The sequence below is a fragment of the Perognathus longimembris genome, chromosome 9, assembly GCF_023159225.1.
Source record: "Perognathus longimembris pacificus isolate PPM17 chromosome 9, ASM2315922v1, whole genome shotgun sequence".
NCBI lineage: Eukaryota > Metazoa > Chordata > Mammalia > Rodentia > Heteromyidae > Perognathus > Perognathus longimembris.
This window is the reverse complement of record NC_063169.1, coordinates 48,708,775-48,730,019: the sequence shown is the minus strand read 5'-3', so window position 1 is coordinate 48,730,019 and position 21,245 is coordinate 48,708,775. Positions and strand designations below refer to the sequence as shown.

The 21,245-nt window shown below is 37.5% G+C and overlaps 1 protein-coding gene across 2 annotated transcripts in view; it reads left to right on the top strand.

Annotated features, from left to right (window-relative positions):
* The window catches only part of Arhgap18 (Rho GTPase activating protein 18), a 129,330-nt gene extending 108,465 nt beyond the window's left edge, over positions 1-20,865 (top strand). For both annotated transcript variants that reach the window (XM_048354063.1, XM_048354065.1), the window contains exons 11-15: positions 2,143-2,346; positions 4,651-4,791; positions 15,272-15,396; positions 19,575-19,639; positions 20,426-20,865. In XM_048354063.1, the coding sequence (XP_048210020.1) occupies positions 2,143-2,346; positions 4,651-4,791; positions 15,272-15,396; positions 19,575-19,639; positions 20,426-20,517 (627 nt within the window). In that variant the 3' untranslated portion in view covers positions 20,518-20,865. The remainder of the gene's footprint in view (positions 1-2,142; positions 2,347-4,650; positions 4,792-15,271; positions 15,397-19,574; positions 19,640-20,425) is intronic.
* The last annotated feature ends 380 nt before the right edge of the window (positions 20,866-21,245 follow it).

Here is a 21,245-nt window from a genome sequence, read left to right as displayed (position 1 = left end):
ATCAATGAGCAAGTATTTGAACTCACACATGGAGTTTAGCGAATGCTTCCTATAAAAGAAGGTTCATCATTTTATATACATATATATTAAAAATGATAAGTTCTAACTGTTTAGATAAAAATTATGTGGCTTTTCTAGCAAAGTCTAAGGTAACATTTTATGAATCTCATATGTTTCTCATTTGCCTCTCTTTTTCTCCATTTCCTTCTGTCCTTCTTTCTCTCCCTAGTATTCTTATAAGACTTTGAATATCTTACTGCATATGACCAACAAAATTAAAATATCTAATTTCTGTAATTGGTGCTCATGAAGAAAGAGAGACACTGGTCCCTGAACAACTATTCTAGTCTCTGTGGAACAAAAATTAAATATTTTTTTCCTAAACTTCAATTAATCTTTGCTCTTCATTGGAGAACAGTATTGTTTCAATATAACATTATCCCTAGATTACAATTTCACTTTCTGAGTATTGAACCACAAATTAGATATATAAATCTTATTGTTAGGTAGCTAGACTAGGTCTAGTCTGTTTCAACAAGGCAGCAAGACCAACTTACCAGCACTTAAAGGATTTTTACCCTCTGAAATCTTGTAGATGTTGTTTTGTTTTGTTTTCTTAATTTAACTTAGCTTTGTTTTCCATTTTTAATGTAGTATATTTGGCCTTTTCAGAAGGGGATTCTGCAGCATGGTCCTTGATTTATTTAGTAAAGAGCTTATTTAGTAAAGAGTTTGAAATCCAAACCATATCCCACATTCCTTCTCTATGATTAAATTTCTTTTCTACTTTTTTTTTTAAGTTTTGTGACCACCAACAAATTACTTAATGTTCCCTAAAACATAGTTTCTTGGGCTGGGAATGTGGCCTAGTAGTAGAGTGCTTGTCTAGCATGAAGCTCTGGGTTTGACTCCTCAGCACCACATATACAGAAAAAAAAACAAGCTGGAAGTGACTCTGTGGCTCAAGTGGTAGAGTGCTAGCTAACCTTGTGTAAAAAGAAGCCAGGGACAGTGCTCAGACCCTGAGTTCAAGCCCCAGGACTGGTGAAAGAAAAAAAAAAAAGTTTTCTTTATCTGCACAATGGGAGTGATTACAACATCCGACCCCAGAAAGGGTTAAGTAAGACGATACCTAAAATGTACGAACATTCTGCCTTACCCAGGCAGAACATTGAACACCTAGACAAAATGAAGTGAAATAACAAAGGAATGAGAAGCTTTAAGCCCCAACAAAGAAGTCAGGCAAGAGAGACCTAGGCTTCCAGTGGCTTTGAAGAGGGCATAGACAGTGTCTACAGAAGAGGAAGTGGGAACGCCAAGACCAGCATAACTCACCCTGCTCTGGTGGAGGTTCCTTTGCATTCCTTCCTTCCATCACTTATTGTTGAGGATGGGGAGGAGGGAACCTCCTTGGGCCTCATGCCTGTGAGATCTCAGGAGGCTGAGGTCTGTGGATAATGATATTAAAGCCAACCTGGGTAGGAAAGTCCACTAGATTCTTATTGCCAATTAACCTTCAAAAAAGGTGGAAGGGGAGCTCAACTGGAGAGGGTTAGCCTTGAGCACGAATGCTGAGGCCTTGAGTTCAAGCCTTGCAGGACTGACAAAATCAAATGAACAAAATAACCATTAAAACCACAATTTTTTGCTGTGTGTCCTTGTTTCCCTTCCTACTACTATCTTCATCCTGCTTAGGGTCCACTCTGCACCACACTGTGGTAGATGAGTGAGCCTATTCAGGGATGTTCCCTTAAAAATACAAAGAAAAACTGGTGGAGATAAAAGTTCAACACTTCCAGAAACTCATGGATATGTATATAAAACTACTTTTCACTGTTCCTTGTTCCTATGGGGCTAGTAAATGTACACATCTTCATTCAGCCTTTCTTCTCGTTCAGAGGGTACCCTTTCTTCCACATTGCCCAGTGCCATGGTCCCAAGTAGACTAAATAGTATGTAGGGTGTTTGGACCAAATGCAGAAGCTTGGGTGATAAGGCTTGTTGAACATGGCTAGCTAACTGTGCTTCTGCACGCTTTTTCAATCAAAGAAAATCTTATCTTTGACAATGTTGTTGTTGTTTTCTTTCCCTAACCACTCATCTCCATATACGGCAAAAGGTTCAGTGTCATTTCTGTTTCAGGCCCTGCTTGAATTTCTCCAAAGAGTCATAGATAATAAAGAGAAAAATAAAATGACTGTCATGAATGTTGCAATGGTCATGGCTCCAAATCTCTTCATGTGTCAACTGGGTTTGAAGAGCAGCGAGCAGCAAGAATTAGCAAAGGCAGCTGGGACAGCAAACATCATGCTCTTACTTATTAAGTATCAGAAACTTCTATGGACAGTAAGTATTTTTTGTATGTATATACATATATCTATGTATGCACACACAAATATACACATATATGCTTACATATATCCACATATATACAAATAAATACATATTATATAGATATATTTAAATTGTATTAGTTACCATATAATTTCCCAGCATAATTGTTTTTAGTGGATTTGAACATCATGTTATTAAGTTGATCCAAAAAGAAATGAGTTTTTTATTTCTATGATTTAAAAACACCACATTTTTGTTACCATTTTTGTAAAATTAAAGGTATTTTACCACATAGGCAAGGAGAGAGCCTTGTGCATTCCTACTTTAACATCATGAAATCATGTAAAAATAATACTGTAAGAAGTGTTCCTTACTTAGTTATTTCTGCCCAATTTGCTCTTTCTCAGTATCCAAGCCTGATATCTTTATCAAAGTTCATGCTTTCTTTGCTTTAGATCATTCATAGTTGTTGTACATAGACTGTACAACAGTACAACAGTACAACTGTACAACTGTACAACATAGACTGTGTGTGTGTTTTGGTCCTAGAGCTTGCACTCAGGGCCTACATGCTGTCCCTGAGCTTCTTGTGCTCAAAGTTAGAACCCTACCACTTTAACCTCAGCCATACTTCTGGCTTTTTGGTAGTTAATCGGAGATAATTCCTGTCCTGTCTGGCTTTGAACCAAGATCCTCAGATCTTAGCCTCCTGAGTTGCTAGGATTATAGGCATAAACCTTTAATGCCCAGCCAAACATCTTCCTGTCTAAAGAAATGCATACGTTTTTTCACTTTTTTGCTGAGAAAGTCTTGAACATGGTTTCCTGTTTTACTCTTATTCCGAGCTTGAGTTTTGACAGATAATCAGAAAATGGTAGTATGGTAGTGAATGAGAGGCTCTTTGATTAAAGTCTCATTTTCCAGTGAAATTTGTAAGAATTATAGAGACAAGCATAAGCATTTACAAAAAGTGAACATAAAAACATTCCATGCAAAACTATACAGGGGATCCCCTCCCCCCTTAGTGGGGAGTAAACCTAGGGCCAAATGTATGTTAGATAAGTGCTCAACTGCTGAGCTATATCCCCAGTCAAGCAAAAGTATAATAGTAAATACTCCAATCTCTTAGGGAACCCTCCTCCAGTTACAAATTTCTCAAAAATATGAAGTTATGGTATCTAGATTCCGAAGTCTTTTTTTAGGTTCTCTGTAAGGCAACTGAAATAGGTAATTGCCAATACTAAAAGTAAATATAATTATTAGAGCTTTTAATTAGTCTTCTACATGACAATTATTTCTTGGTTATAGTTTATTAGCTTTTTTAAATAGCATCTGGGGCTTGAATTTAGGGCCTGGGCACTGTCTCTGAGCTCTTTTGCTCAAGGCTAGTACTCTACCACTTTGAGCTACAGCTCTACTTCCAGTTTTTAAGTGGTTGATTGGAGATAGGAGTCTCATGAGGACTTTTGTACCTTGGCTGGCTTTGAACTGAGATCCTCAGATCTCAGCTTCCTGAGAGCTAGAATTAGAGGCATGAGTCAACGGTACTCAACTTAATTAACTTCTTTTGTGTTGTGTTAGTACTGGGCCTTGAAATCAGGATCTCTCACTCAACCTTGGCTATTTTTGCTAATGGCTGGTCCTCTTTGACTTGAGACCCAACTCCATTGCTGGCTTTTTGGCAGTTAATTGGAAATAGAAGTCTCACAGACGTTAGTGTCTAGTATTGGTTTCAAACTGTTATCTTCAGATTTCAGCCTCTTGAGTAGCTAGAATTAGAGTTTTGAGCTGCCAGTACTTGGCTTAAATACTTTGTTGTTATTGTGATTTCTAAGAATATGTCTTTCCTGGAGAGCTGTAGACATCCTTAACTCTTGTTGGTTGGCGGGTTTTTCTTTATCTTTACCAGTTTTGAGCTGGTGATCAGCGGGTGACTGTTTGTTAGCTGTTGGACTGTGGAAAAGTGGCTGCTAAAGAGACAGGCTGTGAGATGGTGGCCTTTATGGTTGGTCTTTTCAGGGAGTCTCCAGTCTTTCTATATAAGATATTGGAAGAGGCCACTATATCCTTAAACTTCACAAAACTCCTTTTGCAACCTCACACAATAGACAGTCAATTACATATTCTACATGAGTACCATGATGCTTTTTTATTTTATTTTTTAACAGAAGGAAATGTATATATTAAGATGGCACAGACTTATCACAGAACCTTTATTCCTCTTGAAATTTAAGAAATAAGGAGAATGATTTAGGTAAGTTAAAATAATACCATGTCTTTTTATGAATCCTCAAACTTTATTTCTTTTCTCCATAGATTCCCAAGTTTATTGTCAACCAAGTAAGGAAGCAAAACTCTGAAAATCAGAGAAAGGATAGGAAAGCCATGAAGAAATTGCTAAAGAAAATGGCTTATGACCGGGAAAAATATGAAAAACAAGATAAGAGTATAAATGATGTAAGTCTTGAAGATACACAAACACACACACATTGTCTTTTTTGTATTGTGTCTATAACACAGCTTTCTTTCATACCTGGTGGTTTTGTACTGTGGGTAAGTTAAAGATACCAGTAACGATAAATAACTGCGCTTCTACCACTAATGAACAGGTTAATGCTGGATAAGGTGTTGATAATTTAGCATATAGTCTTTTGATGGGGATCAAAAGGTTGTAACAGGATTGATCTACACATAATACACATTCTCACACACATGTAAGTCTATGGACAAACATGTTTGCACACACACATGCATGCACATATAAGTGCACATGCATATAACCCTTGCTTACTCACTGTCTAATTTTACACTGAGTGTCAAATCCTCATGTGAACCACTCACCTGTCCTCCTGGGGAAACCTTCCCAGCTAATGGTTTGATTGGCTGAGAATCATTCCTAGATCTCAATAGGTACTGGAACAGTGTCAGTTTAACCCGAAGAATGTTCAGAATGATCTTGTAAAAGGAGAAAAAAAAACCTTTCAAGAAGAGCTATCTATTCATCAATATTTATAAAATACTGGAAGAATATACGAAGAACTGATTTTGCCATATTGAAATGTGTATGGAGATATAATTGTGAATCGAGCTATCAAAGATGAAGAAATGAAAGGGTTTCTATTGTTCTACTTAAGTGAATGCACCCTTGCCTCTGCTGCTGAGGTTGTTCGGTTACAGGCTGACATCTTGTGGAATAATGGGAGAAGGCAGTTGTCAGCCTTTGTCTGATTTTTCTGCTTTTTTCATACATGGAGATCCAGTTACTGCTGTACTTTTTTTTTCCTCTTAAATTTATTTGTGGTTCTTATTCCTTCAAAAGTATACTTTATTGGTATTATGAAGTTTTTAAATCCAATTTTCAATTTACTTAAGTAAAAAAGCATATGAAGTCAGGTGCTAATGGCTCACACCACTAACACCAGTCATACAGGATACCGTGATCAAATGGATCCCGACTGAAAGCCAGCCTGGGAAGAAAAGTCCATGAAACTCTTATCTCCAAATCACTAGCAAAAATGGAGACAGGAAGTATGGCTCAAGCGGTAGAACATTGGCCATAAGCAAGAAAGTCAAACAGGGGTAAAAGCAGCAGACCCTTTAGTTTAAGCCCCACCATTACCAAAAATAAAACAAAAACCATATAAAGTATAACATAGGTAAATTATAAATCTTTATCTGAGAAAACATTTTATGTTATCATGACAAAAGATTTTCAAAATATCATTCTCATTTATAATATTTTGTTACCTCTAACACCATGATAAATATCAGCATACCTTCCAATTTCCAACCGCACTCATTCATATTAACTTGTAACCTCACATCATTCTCTTGTCACTTTATAAGGTTGTGAGGTGTTAAGGTACAGGTGTCATATCTATTTAATGAAATATTTGTGTTCTATATATTAATAAATCCTTCACAAATTGAAGGATTAGTTTTTGGAGCTTGGATGTTTAAAAATTTTGCCATTTACAGAAAAACAGCGTTAGGTTAATTTTTTTTTTTTAGCTTGCACTTTGAACAAATTACATATGAGTTGAATTATGTCTACATCATTTAAAAGCTACATTGCCATTTTAAGGCCTTAAATTTTAAACACAGGTTTACTTTTTTCACAGATTAGTTGTAATTTCATTTTCCTTACTTTTGGTTTTCTTTTCTGTGAAATTTGATTGTTAATGTTACTTGATGTGTACCTCCTGTGTATTAGGCACTGCTCTTAACACTTATTATTGAACAAAACAGATAAAGATCACCACTATTATGGAGCTGAAACTCCATAATTAGAAGTATATTACAGGCTGGGTACTGGTGGCTCACACTGGAAATCCTAGCTGAGATCTGAAGATCTTGGTTCAAAGTCAACCTCTGGCAGGAAAGTCCACGAGACAATGCCCAGTCCCTGAGTGTATTAGTATGTGATGGATGCTTTAAAAATAAGGAAGGGGGGAGGGGGAACCAAGCACCGAAAAGGGTGTCGCCTCTTGCAATAGTTTGAGAAACAAACTACAGAGCACTCTACAGAGATAGAGTATATGCTTATTAAAGGAAGCTTTTTCCAGGCAGAAGGAAGAGTTTTATAAAAGCCTTAGGCAGGAAGCTGATTGGCGTAGTTGGACACTAGCAGAGCTCTTCAGTGAATATGAGTAGACTTGAGGCAGTAGGGGGACAACAGTAGAAAGTATATGTCAGAAGGCAAGTGGACCCAGTCGTCAGTAGGAATTTGGATTTACCCGGAGTGCATGGCAGGGTTTTGAGAAAAGCAAGAAGGAACTGTAAATTGTTTAAACTCTTGTAGTAAGAAGCAACTATAGGGTGACCAAGATAAATAGAGAAAGTACTTCGAAGGTTTTTATAACCAAAGTAAAAAAATAATGATAACTCAGACAAAGGTAACATCATCAAAAGTAGAGCAGCTATTGCATTCTGAATATTTATTTGCAGTGAAACACATTGGGATTTCTTGTTGAATGTGATGTGAGTTTAAAAGAAAGAAATGAAAAAATTCTGTGATTTCTTTCTTTCTTTCTTTTTGGGGGTGTGTGAAAAATTGGAAGGATGATAGGAGAGCTCATGATTTCAATTTCAGACCCATTGTGATATCTGCTGCACATCTATATGAGGATGTCTTAAGATGTTTGGAGGGAAAATCAGGTCATACTCAATGGCCAGAGAGTACACAGAGAAGTCAAGACCAGTGGGGAATGTGGTTGGGGTTCAGCGGAGGGGGAAGGTTTTGCTTCAGCATACCACAGGGAACTGAAAGATTGTGGCTTCAGGACTTACAAGATTGTGTTTGCATTCTAGGGTAACCAGTCACAATAGGTACAATAGGTGAAAGGAAGACTGGAGCTATAGGAGGTTTGGAAGGAGAGGCTGGGGTATTTTTGGAGAGAGCATATAAAGCGGTAGATTCCTTTCAGAGAACACTCAATGCAATGACATATGGCAAAGGCTTGAAAACTGTTTCTTAATGGACTTCCATTGCCATTACCTTTACACTGGCTACAAGCTGGAAATAGTCTGAAAGAATAGAGGTTGCTGAGTAAATAGGTTATAGCATGTTTATATAGTGAAAGGTTAAAAAAAAAATTGATGGACCTCTAAAGGTATTCATATGTATCTGGGTGGGGGGAGCTCTCAGTGAAACATTGTATGTGTGAGGGATAATAAGTATGATTTTTTTTAATACCTACCAGAGGTCAGACATGATAATAAACATTTTACTAACATTGTCATTTGTATTCATTGGAGTCTAGTTGGCATATGCCGTCTTGTTTTTTCAAATGATTTAAGGGGATCAGCAATCGGTTTTCTAGAAGGGAAATGGTAGAGCTGGAATTCAAACCTAGGCACATGGTTTTAAATCTATAAATTCTTGACCATTATTCCTGATTTCTCTATGGAGTAAAGAAACACTGGGAAAGAGCTATATATAGCAAAGTGTTGAATTTGTTTTGTTGGTAAAACCAGTAAATGTTAATTATTGCTATTTTTTAAAGTTTTAGACATGACTTTAAAACAATCCTGACCTATAGATATTACACCTAGTTGGGAATGGATAGAAGTTTAGAATATGAATTGATACGGCTCTAAAGATAATGATATGGGCTTAATGTGAAAAGTGTGGAAGACAATAAGAAAGAACTAACTGAATTTGGCATGAATAATTTTATTATCAAGATAAAGCACCAAACCTACTTGAAACAGACTTGAAATCAGTCAGTTCTTGAACTTGTGGCCTGGCACTGCCTGGATGAGAGGGAGCCTCACAGGCATAAAGTGCAGAAAACATAGCAGGGCTGGAGGTGAGCCTTTAAGATTAGCCTAGAGATTGTCCTTGAGACCACAAGGATTAATGAAAAGCCACTCAACATGGGTATGTGGAGTAAGAAATGCAAAGACAGAATATTGGGAGAAATGTAAATATTTAAGAAGGGGACCACTGAAGAGGATTTTTTTTTAAATGCTAATAAAAGGAAGGAAGTGAACGTATTATCTTGGAGGGAGGCTGAGTTACTTCCAAAAACACTGCAGAGAGGCATGGGATAAAGGTCAACAGGTCTTAAGTTGTGATTGTTCCCCAACTATTGTTGGTGACTGCCAGGGATTAGAGCGTGACTGACTGAGATTGTCGATCCTGCAGGACCGTATTTTTAAAAAGTGCTTTGTATGCTTGCTATATATAACCGGACAGTCATGTTATTAAGATATGCTTGACTGGATAAATTAATAACTTGAACCAGGTTGTAAAACACACTCAATTTACCTAATAAGACAAAATGTTTTTGAATAACTACAGCATATATTTGGCACAAATGAGAATGTTCTTAAATACTAATAAGTTCTGTCTATTAATTATAGTAGGAGGAAACAATTAGGGACTGTTAAGAATAACAATTTTCTGGTAGCTTTGACACTTGGGGTTGGTATCTCCCATATTCCCTCATCTTCCAAATGACTGGAAATCATGTAGCTTGAGGATCCATTAGTAGCATCGTCCTGAGCGAGTGTGACAAGCTACTTTATCTCTCTAGGCATCCATTTCTTTCGTGAAATGATGCAGAAACAACAGCATATGAACCTACACACCACTAACAGTCAAATACATTTTCCTGATCTAATTTCACCCTGATTCTCACATGATTCTTTTTCTCCCTTTAGTGTTTGTAAGGAAATCAGACGATTTACCCATAATTATCTCAGATTGCATTGGTCTAATCAGGATGTATGGGCTACTTTGGTAACCCTTTATTTATCAGTTGCTGAATCTTGAAGGCTTAAAAATCTAATGGAGATTTTGATTTGCACGATCTTTCCTTCCCCCTGTCACTCAGTTACCTGAGGAAGCTGTGGAGTAGATGGGAATGTGTGCGAGTCTGTGAAATGAACCACATGGCTCACTACTACTGATGTCATTGGTTGAAGCAACAAAAACAAACCATTTAGAGACTTGCTGGGCACTTATGGCTCATGCCTAGCTCCTTTGGAGACTGAGATCTAAGGATGACAATTCAAAGCCAGCCCAGGAACAAATGTCCATGACATTCTTCTCTCCAACTAAACACCAAAATGCTAAAAGTGGAGCTGTGATTCAAGGAGTCGGCTGGACACCGATCAAAAAAGCTATGGGATAGTGCTTGGCTCTGAGTTCAAGACCCAGGACTTGTATGTGTGCATGTGAGTGCACATGTATACACACACACACACACACACACACACACACACACACACACACATACCTCAAAGCAAACTAAAAAACATTCAGTTACTGCTTCAACAACCATTTCATATAGTCAACTTTAGTAAATTCACTGTAGAGGAACTCAAGTTTTAGAGCATTTCTGCAATGGACTAGAAGTTACAGAGTATTCTTACAACATTTGAAGGCTAGCTTTTTATCAAAATGTCTGTTGCTGCACCAGAGGATCTTGGATCTGGCCACATGCAGCAGAGCCCAGGGTTTGGGTGAGCATGTAATCACTGCTCCATTTGGAATTCCATGTCTGGTTTTGTTTAGCAGCTCTCACTACAGAGCATTGTCTCAGAGCATTGTTTCAAATTGTGTCTGGTTTAGGTGTGGAAACATTCCCTAGATTAACTTCAAGTTACCAGTGGAAACCAAATAATATCAAGCCCAAAATCTTGTTTTCATGACACTGATTTTTTTTTTTAGTAGTGTACTAAATACATTAAAAAGGAAAAGTTTTCAGAACTTATTTCATTGAAAATAAAATGCTTATTAACAATGGAAGCTATTTAAGGCACTTACTCTGAACCTGTAGGGTAAATAAGAGTTTTAAGCATTTGGACCACAAAAGCCAGTTATAACCAGAACATCCCTACAGCTCCCTGTAGCAGAGCACCCAATATGTCACACCTCACTTTATTGTTGACTCAGACTAGGGTTATGATGTCATTGTAGTTTAAGATACTTTGCTAAAATGTCCTTAATTTTCTAAAGTATACATTCTATCTCAGCTTCTTTTTCAGAGAGCTATATTTCCAATTTGCCCTTTTAAAGGGAAAGGTTTTCGATAGCATTAAAAAAATGTCAGCTTTACATTTAAATGAGCTTTTAGTGAAAAAAAGAAATTAGTGTCTCTTCTAAAGGTCTTACACTAAATTATTAGAGTGCAAAATACAAGGAATTTAGTAATTATCCCTCATGAAAAATAGGAAAATCATTGTCTATTTAATCATGTAAAAAACAAAATTAGATTTTGAAGAAAAATGTACCATAGTTTAATATGCCAAACATGTGAGGACCATATGAAATTATTATTTTCTATATTACAGTAGTCTTTGTATATGTAGGATTAAAAACAAAACCCAATTCCTGTTCTGGGGCTTGAACTCAGGGCCTCAGGCTCTGATACAGCTTTGTTTACTCACAACTGGCCCGGTGCTACTTGAGCCCATGTTCTGGCTTTTTGTTGGTTAATTAGATATCAGAATCTCACAGACTTTTGGGTCTCCGCTGATTTTGAATCCAGATCCTTAGATCACTTATTACAGGCATGAGTCCCAGGCACCTGACTTGGAATTAACATTTTAAATTGTAGAATTTGTGTTCACTGAACTTTAATGGCATGCTAGTCAAATTCTCTTGTCTAGTTCGGGTGTATATCATATAACTTTAGTTCACTGGCACCCCCCCCATCTTTTTATGACCCCCTCCCCCCCCACAAGAAATAGGAGATAGTGTCACACATAGCTGTTTGGCCAAGAAACATGAAAGATGAAGTTTAGAAAGGTTACACTGTGCATAGACTCAGCAATTATTATGGCTTAGGTTAAGTACAGACTCTTTGGCTTAATGATCAGGCATGTTGTGTCTTTTCCAAGCTTGGCAGCTCAATGTAATTAGTATACTAATAGTGTTTCGATTTGACACAGCCCAATTCTGGAGCTCAATAGGGATTGTCATACACCATTTCAGTGAGCGCTTTGGCATCATTTGGTGTTTATCATTTTCATGTAAATATCATTTGGCCTCCCTTGTCAACAGACTCAGCAAAAACTTTCCAAAAACAACTTTTAAGGTTTCCATGTCTACTAGCAAAACTCATTAGTACTCCAGAAGGTTTAAAAGGCATGATGGATCAGGATTGAGTCACATACCCACTCCCTGTATTGTTTGTGGGGGGAATTTGGGTGGGATGCATTAAACAGGCTGAGACTTGTTTCTATTTTAGATATAAACCATACACACTCACATACCATTTAACTACAAGTTCCTTAGTTGTCAGAGAATGTCAGTATTTAGCCTGGGAGGATGTCATGTACCATTGGCCGCCTAATAAAAAGCTTTTAAAAGCATCAATATGCCCACTCAACACTTTTATAGTCTGTAGTTTAGGAAAAGTTAACATGGAACCTAAGCTGAAGCTAGCCTCATGCCCTGCTGGTGGAAGAAACGGATTCAGGGATGTTTCACGCTGCAGACTTTAGGGACCCAGGGAAAATACCCACGTTATTTTCTATCTGACCAAAAGTCAGCCCTGTTTCCCACACTGTGGCACCTTCCTGGCCTTATTCCCACACAGGAGAACTCTGAAATGCCCTCAGAAGCAAGTGCTTGGACTTTTTTCTTTCCATATCATAGGAGAGAGACACAGGTTTGGTGTGCCAAATGTAGTGCTATCTCTGAAGTGCTCGCACCATGCTGAACTCAATACTGGATTTTGCGAGGAAGCATGGCTGATCTGTCAGAGGCCATGGTCCCTGTACGGTCATAATGTCATGTTACTAGACACTGACAGCTCTTTCTGAGATGCCTTTGTGGCAGAGAGGCTACAGCCTCTAGCGTTAGAAACTGTTGCTTTTCTTCTGTTCCATGCAGGAGTCAGTGGCTGGATTATCTCTTACAGAATCTTTCCTCCTTTTTCTGCATTCTCTTTCATTTTTTAATCTGTTTTCAGGGGTCTGGTGGGGGAAGAAATGCCCAATGATAGAAACAATCTAGCTTATGTGTTTAACACAATGTGCCTATGGTTATTTTTTTCTTAAGTCAATAAAGATTCATATTGGTATACTTTCTTTGGCTCTGCAAAAAGTTTACCATGATTAATCCAGTTTTAGTGCAAAATATGGTTAGGTGATTTATGTAAGAAATTAACATTTATAGGTAGCTACAGAAAGAACTCATATATGTGGCGTGCCACTAGATGTGCTATATCTTAGCATCTTTGTTCAAAAGGAGCTGGAGTAGAGAGTCTCATGGAAGCTCTTAGGAGGAAAAGTTCTGAGATGTTTGAATCAAGCCTTGAGCTAGAAGGGATAGGATCGCAAGGGTTTTCATAGAGAATTTTGACTAGGTTTCTTATCTACACAATCCAAATTGCTCCAAGGAATAGTAGAGAAAAGGTCTGAAAACATAAGATTGCCATATCCTTGCTATCTCTCTGAGAGTTTTTTTTTTCCATTTCAGTTTTGTACACACTTATGGTCGACTTTATAGTAAAAGAAATTACATCTTATTTTGTTACCAGAGGATTTGGCTATTTTCCTGATGTTCTAGAGATGTTGCTAGGAATGACTTTTTTTTTTTTACTGTTATGTAAGAGTATTTGCCAGTATAAATTAACCAATATTTCTTACTTTAACATAGCATAAAATATGTAGGCAATCTGCAAATCCTAATCTGCCATTCAAGTTCTAATGCTAAATATTATGCTAGTAATAGAGTGGTTAATTCAAAATGCCTGTGTTGTCATTACTGAATAGACAAGGTGAGTGAGATTGTGACTAATCTTAGAGCTTCAAGTAGTGCTATTACATATTAGAGCTGTCAGTATTAGGTTATCTTTTTCCATTTTCTATGAAGGAAGCACCAAGTTACGGCCAGCCAAGCAGGTAGATAGACCACAGTAGGAACTAAGCTAGAGATCATCCCCACCGGAGAAGTTCATCATATCTCCCTGAGTTGTATTACATAACTAGTAACTGTTCAGAGAGGAAAAGAGCAGTACTCACACAGGAAATGCCCAAGTGTCCGATAATAAAGAGCTCATATGCCAGTACATTAGAAATGGAATATGTCAGCACCAAGGAGAAAGGTAAATTAGGTTTGCATTCTGGGGTCAAGTTTAATTTCAAGGTCAGAATAAGGCTAAGGAAACCAGGCCAACTTGCATGGCCTGGAAAGTGTAAGTCTGGAAGGACCAAGCCATTGGTCCAGGCTAGATTAAGAGAATCTGAGAATCAATGGTCTGGCTATGGATTAGATTTGCAGGGCTGTTCCTGTTCCCTCAACATTCTTCTTCTATGTTATTTGTTTACTTTGTGAAAATCTCTCCTGCTAAATCTTTTGGAGTGCACCCATAGTTTTATGCTACCTGATGCTAATATTCAATTTATTTTTATTTGGTGCTACTGGGGGTTGAACCCAGGGCCTTATTCTTGCTACGCAAGCTCTCTACCATTTAAGTGACTTCTTTAGCCCTGCTGCTTGAGTCTAAAGACAGAATATTATTTTCTGAATTTAAGCTTTAAATTCATGGCAACTTTTGCTTGTCTGTGATTTAAGAATAAAAGCAAGTTAAGGTCATGTTCATTAAAAAAAGGAAAACAATATTGTAAAATAAAAGACTTGTGTCTGCTACTCAGAAGATGCTTGTAAATTTTGATTGAATTAAATGGGATGTTTGTAATACTTAAAGAATTATCTTTAAACATAATTTCTGCATGCTGTTCTAAAGTCTGTTTAAGACATATGGCTATAAATAATAAATTAGTATTTATTTTAGCAGAACCATTTAGGAATTAATTAAGCTTATCATTTTGAATGCTATAGCTGACATTTTGATATTACAAACTTCAGAGTTTTCATTGATCTCTCCAAAGTCATAAAATGTTCTTCATAGCCAGGGGCAAAGGACTTAGAATTGGTCATCTTGGGTTCAGAGTGCATAGTCAAAAAAGTATGAGTTCCTTAGCAAAATAGGAAGTAGAACAAGACAAATATATAGAAAAATAAAAGTTTTTAAAATTTTATTTCACACTCAGAGACTAAAGACTTGGAGAAATTTTGGGAGTATACAGAAATTTTCAAATGTAGACATAGCAATTGCACACAGAGTGACTCCTTTTTTATTCAATTTCATAAATTGGAACATGAAGAAGCACCCTCTAGTAGATAATACTCAGAAATCAGCACTTAATATGGCAGTAATGGTTATTGCTGTCATTCTTTACATCTTTAAAAATAATTAAGCATTACAGCACAGGCATTATAAAGTTCCCCTCTCACCATTAAAAGGATATTTGAGGTTTGATGTAATTTAGCAAATTACATTATACAGTAGTTAAGGTTTTTATGCAGTGAAGTAAAATGTGTCGTAGTTAAGCACACTTACCATATAATGCATTGTACAGAGTTACATGTTCCAGCTGCTGCCAGCTTTGTTCCAGTGTCATTATTGCTTTGCAGGCTGACGTTCCTCAGGGAGTGATTCGAGTGCAAGCTCCCCATCTTTCGAAAGTTTCCATGGCAATACAGCTAACTGAAGAACTAAAAGCCAGTGATGTACTTGCCAGGTTTCTCAGCCAAGAAAGGTAGAGGCCTGATTTGTTTTAATTATTTTGGGCGATATCTCACTTGCTGTCCTTTTTTTGGGGGGGAGGGGGATAACAAAATATGTGCGGTGGTATGAAATGTTTAACATTTCTTTCCAGCAGAACAGAAGATGAGACCTGACAATTAGACTCTTGGAATGAATGGGTTTAGTCTATCAGAGGTAGTTCGTATTCAAGTTGAGCCTGTTTCTTTTTTGGGGGGTGGGGGTGAGAGGGGGTTGAACTCAGGGCCTTGTGATTGCCAGGCAGGCACTCTACCACTTGAGCCAACCCCCCCCCCCCAGCCCAAGCCTATTTCAAGCAGGAAGTCCAATTATTCCTTCATTGTGTCTACAATAGGTTTGGCAAATGAGATCAGTCCATAGCCTTTTCACAACATGTTGATTGGAGGTTAATTACTATTTGTAGAAAAATGACTAACTAGGATACAGTGAAATTAAAACCAGGACAAGATGCAACTTTTTCTATGAAATAGATAATGAACCACAACAACAGAAAAAGGAAGTGTTTCAGTGTAAAAGAAAAATGCCTGAAGAAGTGAGGGAAGGCAGGCAAGCTGTCCTTCAAGTTCTGAGATCACAGAAAAAGAAGAAATTGTCCTCTTTAAGGACAAACAAGCCCTTCTGGAATGTAGGCTAGTCCTTCAGGAGCCACTGACATCACTGTCTCTATAGTGTCTTTGCTTTCTGATGCATCTTTTCTTGAAATTTAGAGATCTTAATGAATGTATTGGATTTAAAGTCATGTTTTAATGCACACCTCCTCCCCCATTGCTACTCACTGAAATAAACTACATTAAAAAAAAAGAAAGAAAGGAGATCTAGGGCACCAGTATCTCCGTGTATAAATACTCTTTATTACAATCTTTCCCTGAATTTAATATCCTCATTCTAACCTCAGTGGTGGGGGTAGGTAGGGTAGGTCTTCAATCAAGTTATCTGGCAAAGCATCTCCAGTTCTTAATACAGTGATCCAAGTATTTAGTAGGCTTCTATTTGTTGAAGACCCTCTGCTAGGTGTTGGAAGGGATATAAACCTAATTTGAAAGTGTCATTCCCTCCCTGGGGCCAGGGTGAGGGATAGGGTGGGTTGTAGGGGTTGATGATCAATGGAGGGAAGAGATGATTCTCTACCACCAACAGATGCTATGAAATCTGAAAGAACCTTATTGTAATAGCTTGGCTTTTGGCACATCAGCATAAATTTCCTTGCAGGAGGCTTAGAGGTAAAGATCAGCACTCCTTCTTTTTCACAGATAAGAAAAGAGGTTTTGGTTGAAACACTACTTACAGGTAGTAGAACTGGAATTGTGAGCCTGGGGCACCTGTCCTCCAAGGCCAGTCCTTTAACCATTCTCCACAACTGGGAGTCCCAGTGGCCTGAGAGGATGATGAAGTTTGTGGCTATTAAGCCCTAAGGCAGAAGAATCTTTAAAGATTGAGGCCTGGGCTATCTGGAATTTCTCAAAGCTTTGTTCATTAAATGGTGTTTCAATCCCACTTCCTCTTCACGCCCTGGCTTGACTTAGCAGATATCAGGCCCCTTAGTCCATTCCCTCTCAGAATTTTTTTTTTTTTTTTTTGGTCAGTTTTGAGACTTGATCTCAGGGCTTGGGCACTGTCTCTGAGTGATTTTGCTCAAGGCTAGCACGCTACCACTTTGAGCCACAGTAACACTTCCAGCTTTTTCTGAATAGTTTATTGAAGCTAAGTCTCATGGATTTTCCTGGCCAGGTTGGCTTCCTCAGATCTCAGCTTCATGAGTAGCTAGGATTACAGGTGTGAGCCACCAGCACTCTTAGAACATTTTTTTGAGATGTGCCTGACTTCAGACATTAGTGGCCCTTCCCGTCACCATCAGTTTACCCACTGTCAATTTACACAACATTTACTTCTAGGACTCAAGTGATGATTGGCTCCTCTTATTCCCTCCCCCTACTCAGTAACAGTATAAAGACAGTGTATTTCAACTTTAATATGTAGCCATATAGGATCAAGTACTATTTGTCATCTTGTTATGGAAATCTCTAGCTTTGTTACCATTGTCCTTTGAGTATTTTGAGCTTGTAATGCATTTATTAAATAAATATTTGCTTCACCCAACAGTGGGTCCCTTTCACACATTCTCAGGCCATTTCTTCTTGCTTGGAGATCTTAAGGACACACACTCAGTGTTTAAATATAATCTCATTAAGTCTCAATCCTTTATTTCTAAGAGTGGATTTTGTAATAGGCACTTCCTTACAATCTTCTGATAATTAACTAGGAAAGCAACCATGAAGTTCCTAGCAATGTCAGTTTGGATCATCACAGGAACTAAAGTTCTCAGTACATGTTTATAGGAATATTTCTCTTCTACCTCATTCCTGTGCTTCTCTCATTTATATTCCACCTATATTTGGGGGAGAATGGAAATCCTACTTCCTTTCATCCTTGTTTTCTCCCACCTTCACTACCAAAGCCAATGAAAACTGGAATAACAAAAAAGCTTAATCAAATGAAAACTTAATCAATTGCCAGACTTTAATAAAGGTTACTTAATACCTTTTCATTGGGAATTTGCTGATATTACACGAGTGCTTACCTATATCAGAAAATTCAGTTCAGGTTTTTGTAAAGTGAAACAAGAATATAGATGAATCAGGTATTTTATAACATTCAATTTGTTATAGCAACAAACAAATTTTTATACTTTTAGTGTATGGGGTTATGTGGTAGAAGTAAAAAGAATTATTAATTCATTCCATTTAAAATAAACATAGCTTTGGTTAGCGACAAAATAGCACTATTATTGAAGGTGTGGAACTTAAGTGTGAAGGCATTTAAAGCCTGGTGTCTCATTATGTGATGAATGCAGGGTGGGAGGAGAATGTTGAATGGGCAGAAGAGCCATTAAATGACTGGCTTGGAAAGCTTCCCCTGAGCTACCTTCTTCCTAATGTGTGAACACAAGTCAGCCCTGGTCTCTCAGGTCTCCTCTGTGTTTTCAAGTCCTTATCTCAATGGAATGTAAACCTTTCCATGCACCACCATTGACAGAGGGCATTTTAAAACAAGATTTTTGAACTTCCCCCCAGAACTGTTTCTGTAACAATGGATTTGAATTGTTAACACTTTTCTAAAGTCATTGTTTTATGGGAAGCTTTGAACATGAATTGAATGTTGCTAATTTTTGTGTTTGAACCTAATATTCTAAAAAATAAAAAAAAAACACCATTACTACCTACTTTTGCTGCTGATGGGTTGCATTAAAAATTTTAAATCAGGGCTGGGGATATGGCTTAGTGGCAAGAGTGCCTGCCTCATATACATGAGGCCCTGGGTTCGATTTCCCAGCACCACATATACAGAAAATGGCCAGAAGTGGCGCTGTGGCTCAAGTGGCAGAGTGCTAGCCTTGAGCAAAAAGAAGCCAGGGATAGTGCTCAGGCCCTGAGTTCAAGCCCCAGGACTTGCCAAAAAAAAATTTTTTTTTTTTAAATCACATAAGAAATTGTCTATTTATGGGGCCACATGAGATGCATCAATAGCTGTGTATACCATGTAATATCAAAATCAAGGTCAACATATCTCCTCAAATATTCACTGCTGCTTCAAGGTGAAGGTTTGTTCTTTGAAGAGTATAAATATGTGGATGGAACCTTCTCGGCAAAGTCTTCACAATGACACTTAGCTTCTCTGTTGTCAGAGTGTATGAACCTCCCACATTCGAAACGCCAACACAGGACTGTGAATCATTCTTAATTCTCTGCATTCCACGTGCACACAGTTACTGCTGTCAGCTCAGCCACCCCATGACTAATACTGAAAAAGTGAGATGTGAAAACTGTGATAGAAACTTGGCCCCTATGCAAAGTACATAATCGTGTTAATAATTTCATTGGCTGGTAGAATGTTAACATTTAATTTTACAAATTTGGAGACTGATTTATTATTTTGCTTTCAGATGAACGACTACATTTGTTTATTTTAATTTACAGGTGTTACATTTTTATTACCTACTCAGCACATTTAACAGATGGAACAATACAAATGCATAGATAATTATGGTATCTAAGTTATGAATTTTCTACACCAGCTAGAACTCCCTAAGCATGTGTAAGTGATTAACTTGCAAGCTGTTTGATGATGCAACTAATGAGTTTGTTTTGTCCCTAGTACTGGTGTGGCCCAGACTCTGAAGAAAGGAGAAGTTTCTTTGTATGAGATTGGAGGAAATATTGGTAAGATTATTTTCTTTTTAAATTTCTTGGCATTCCCAATCCTGATTTGATATCGTGAGTGTTGTTATTTATATTTTTGAAGGAAAACAAGAACGCTGGAAATAAGAAGTTAAGTACAAGAAATTTTAGGGTTCTCTTTTCCACATGAAGCTTGAAGTTTTTAAACTTATTAGTAAAGACTATTCAAATATTAACACATTTTACTTTGAACTTAACTATTTAAATTAGGAGTTAAGCCTGGTTCCTTAGTGAATTTAAAATTGTTGTCATGCTTAATGAAAGTGGATAAGATTTGAAGGGACCATTAGGAAAAAAACAACAAATGAAACATTTGAAAAACAAATGAAATATTTTCATCTTTCTAGCTTAATTTGAAATATATTTATTTAGAGGAGGACTTTGCCCAGAAGTTTGACCAACTAACTCTTCAATGGTTTTAATGACAAGTATTTTGAAATATAAGGTTTTAAGTTGGGCCCCAGTGGCTCATGCCTGTAATCCTGACTACTCAGGAGGCTCAGATCTGAGGATCGTGGTTCAAAGCCAGCTCAGACAAAAACATCCCTGAGACTCTCATCACCAATTAGCCACCAGAAAACCAGAAGTGGCGCTGTGACCCAAGTGGTAGAGCACTAGACTTAAGTTTAGCTCAGGGACAGCCACCAGGCCCAGAGTTCAAGCCCCATGACCAACAAAAACAAAGACTTTAGAAAGCATTGGACTTAAGTTTAAAATTACATCTCTATTTACCCTCTGTGTTAATCTGATGCCTCCTTTCATCTATAGGGGAACGCTGCCTTGATGATAATACCTACATGAAGGACTTATATCAGCTCAACCCCAATGCCGAATGGGTCATAAAGTCAAGACCATTGTAGAAGCTGGAAGTTGATGCTTGCCCTGAAAACTTCTGTAGACATTCTTGCTTGGTCAAGAGTGTACATAAAACCAATGATGGGGATCTTATTTCTCAGCTGTACTCAATTATTAACAACTGACATCCTCAAGCCTTAAACAGAAAAAAAAGACGTGCTGCTGCCAGAATTATGCTAATTATCATTAGAAAACAAATAATTCTGGAGTAAGAAGAAAGGGGTTTAATTAGCTTGTGGGTTGTTTTTATCTACTCTGAAATTCATCCAGATGTGAGAGATTTTTTTTGATGAAAATATGTTTTTTACTCCTCACTTTTCCTTGTAAAAAGCGTATGTTCTGAAATACATATAGATATTTTTTTCTTTCACCTTTCTTATCTATCTCTGCTTTCCCTCAGTCAGGTTTAATCTTTAACCAAAAACAGTAACAAATACTAGGTATTTTAAGTCATGAAGACAGCATACATTAAAACAGACCTGGGCTGGGAATACAGCCTAGTGGTAAAGTGCTCACCTTGCACACATGAAGCGCTGGGTTCGATTCCTCAGCACCACATATATAGAAAAAGCCAGAAGTGGCACTGTGGCTCAAGTGGCAGAGTTCTAGCCTTGAGCAAAAATGAGCCAGGGACAGTGCTCAGGCCCTGAGTTCAAGCTCCCGGACTGGCAACAACAACAACAACAACAACAAAAAGACCAAACAAAAAACCCAGACCTAATCCAATACAATT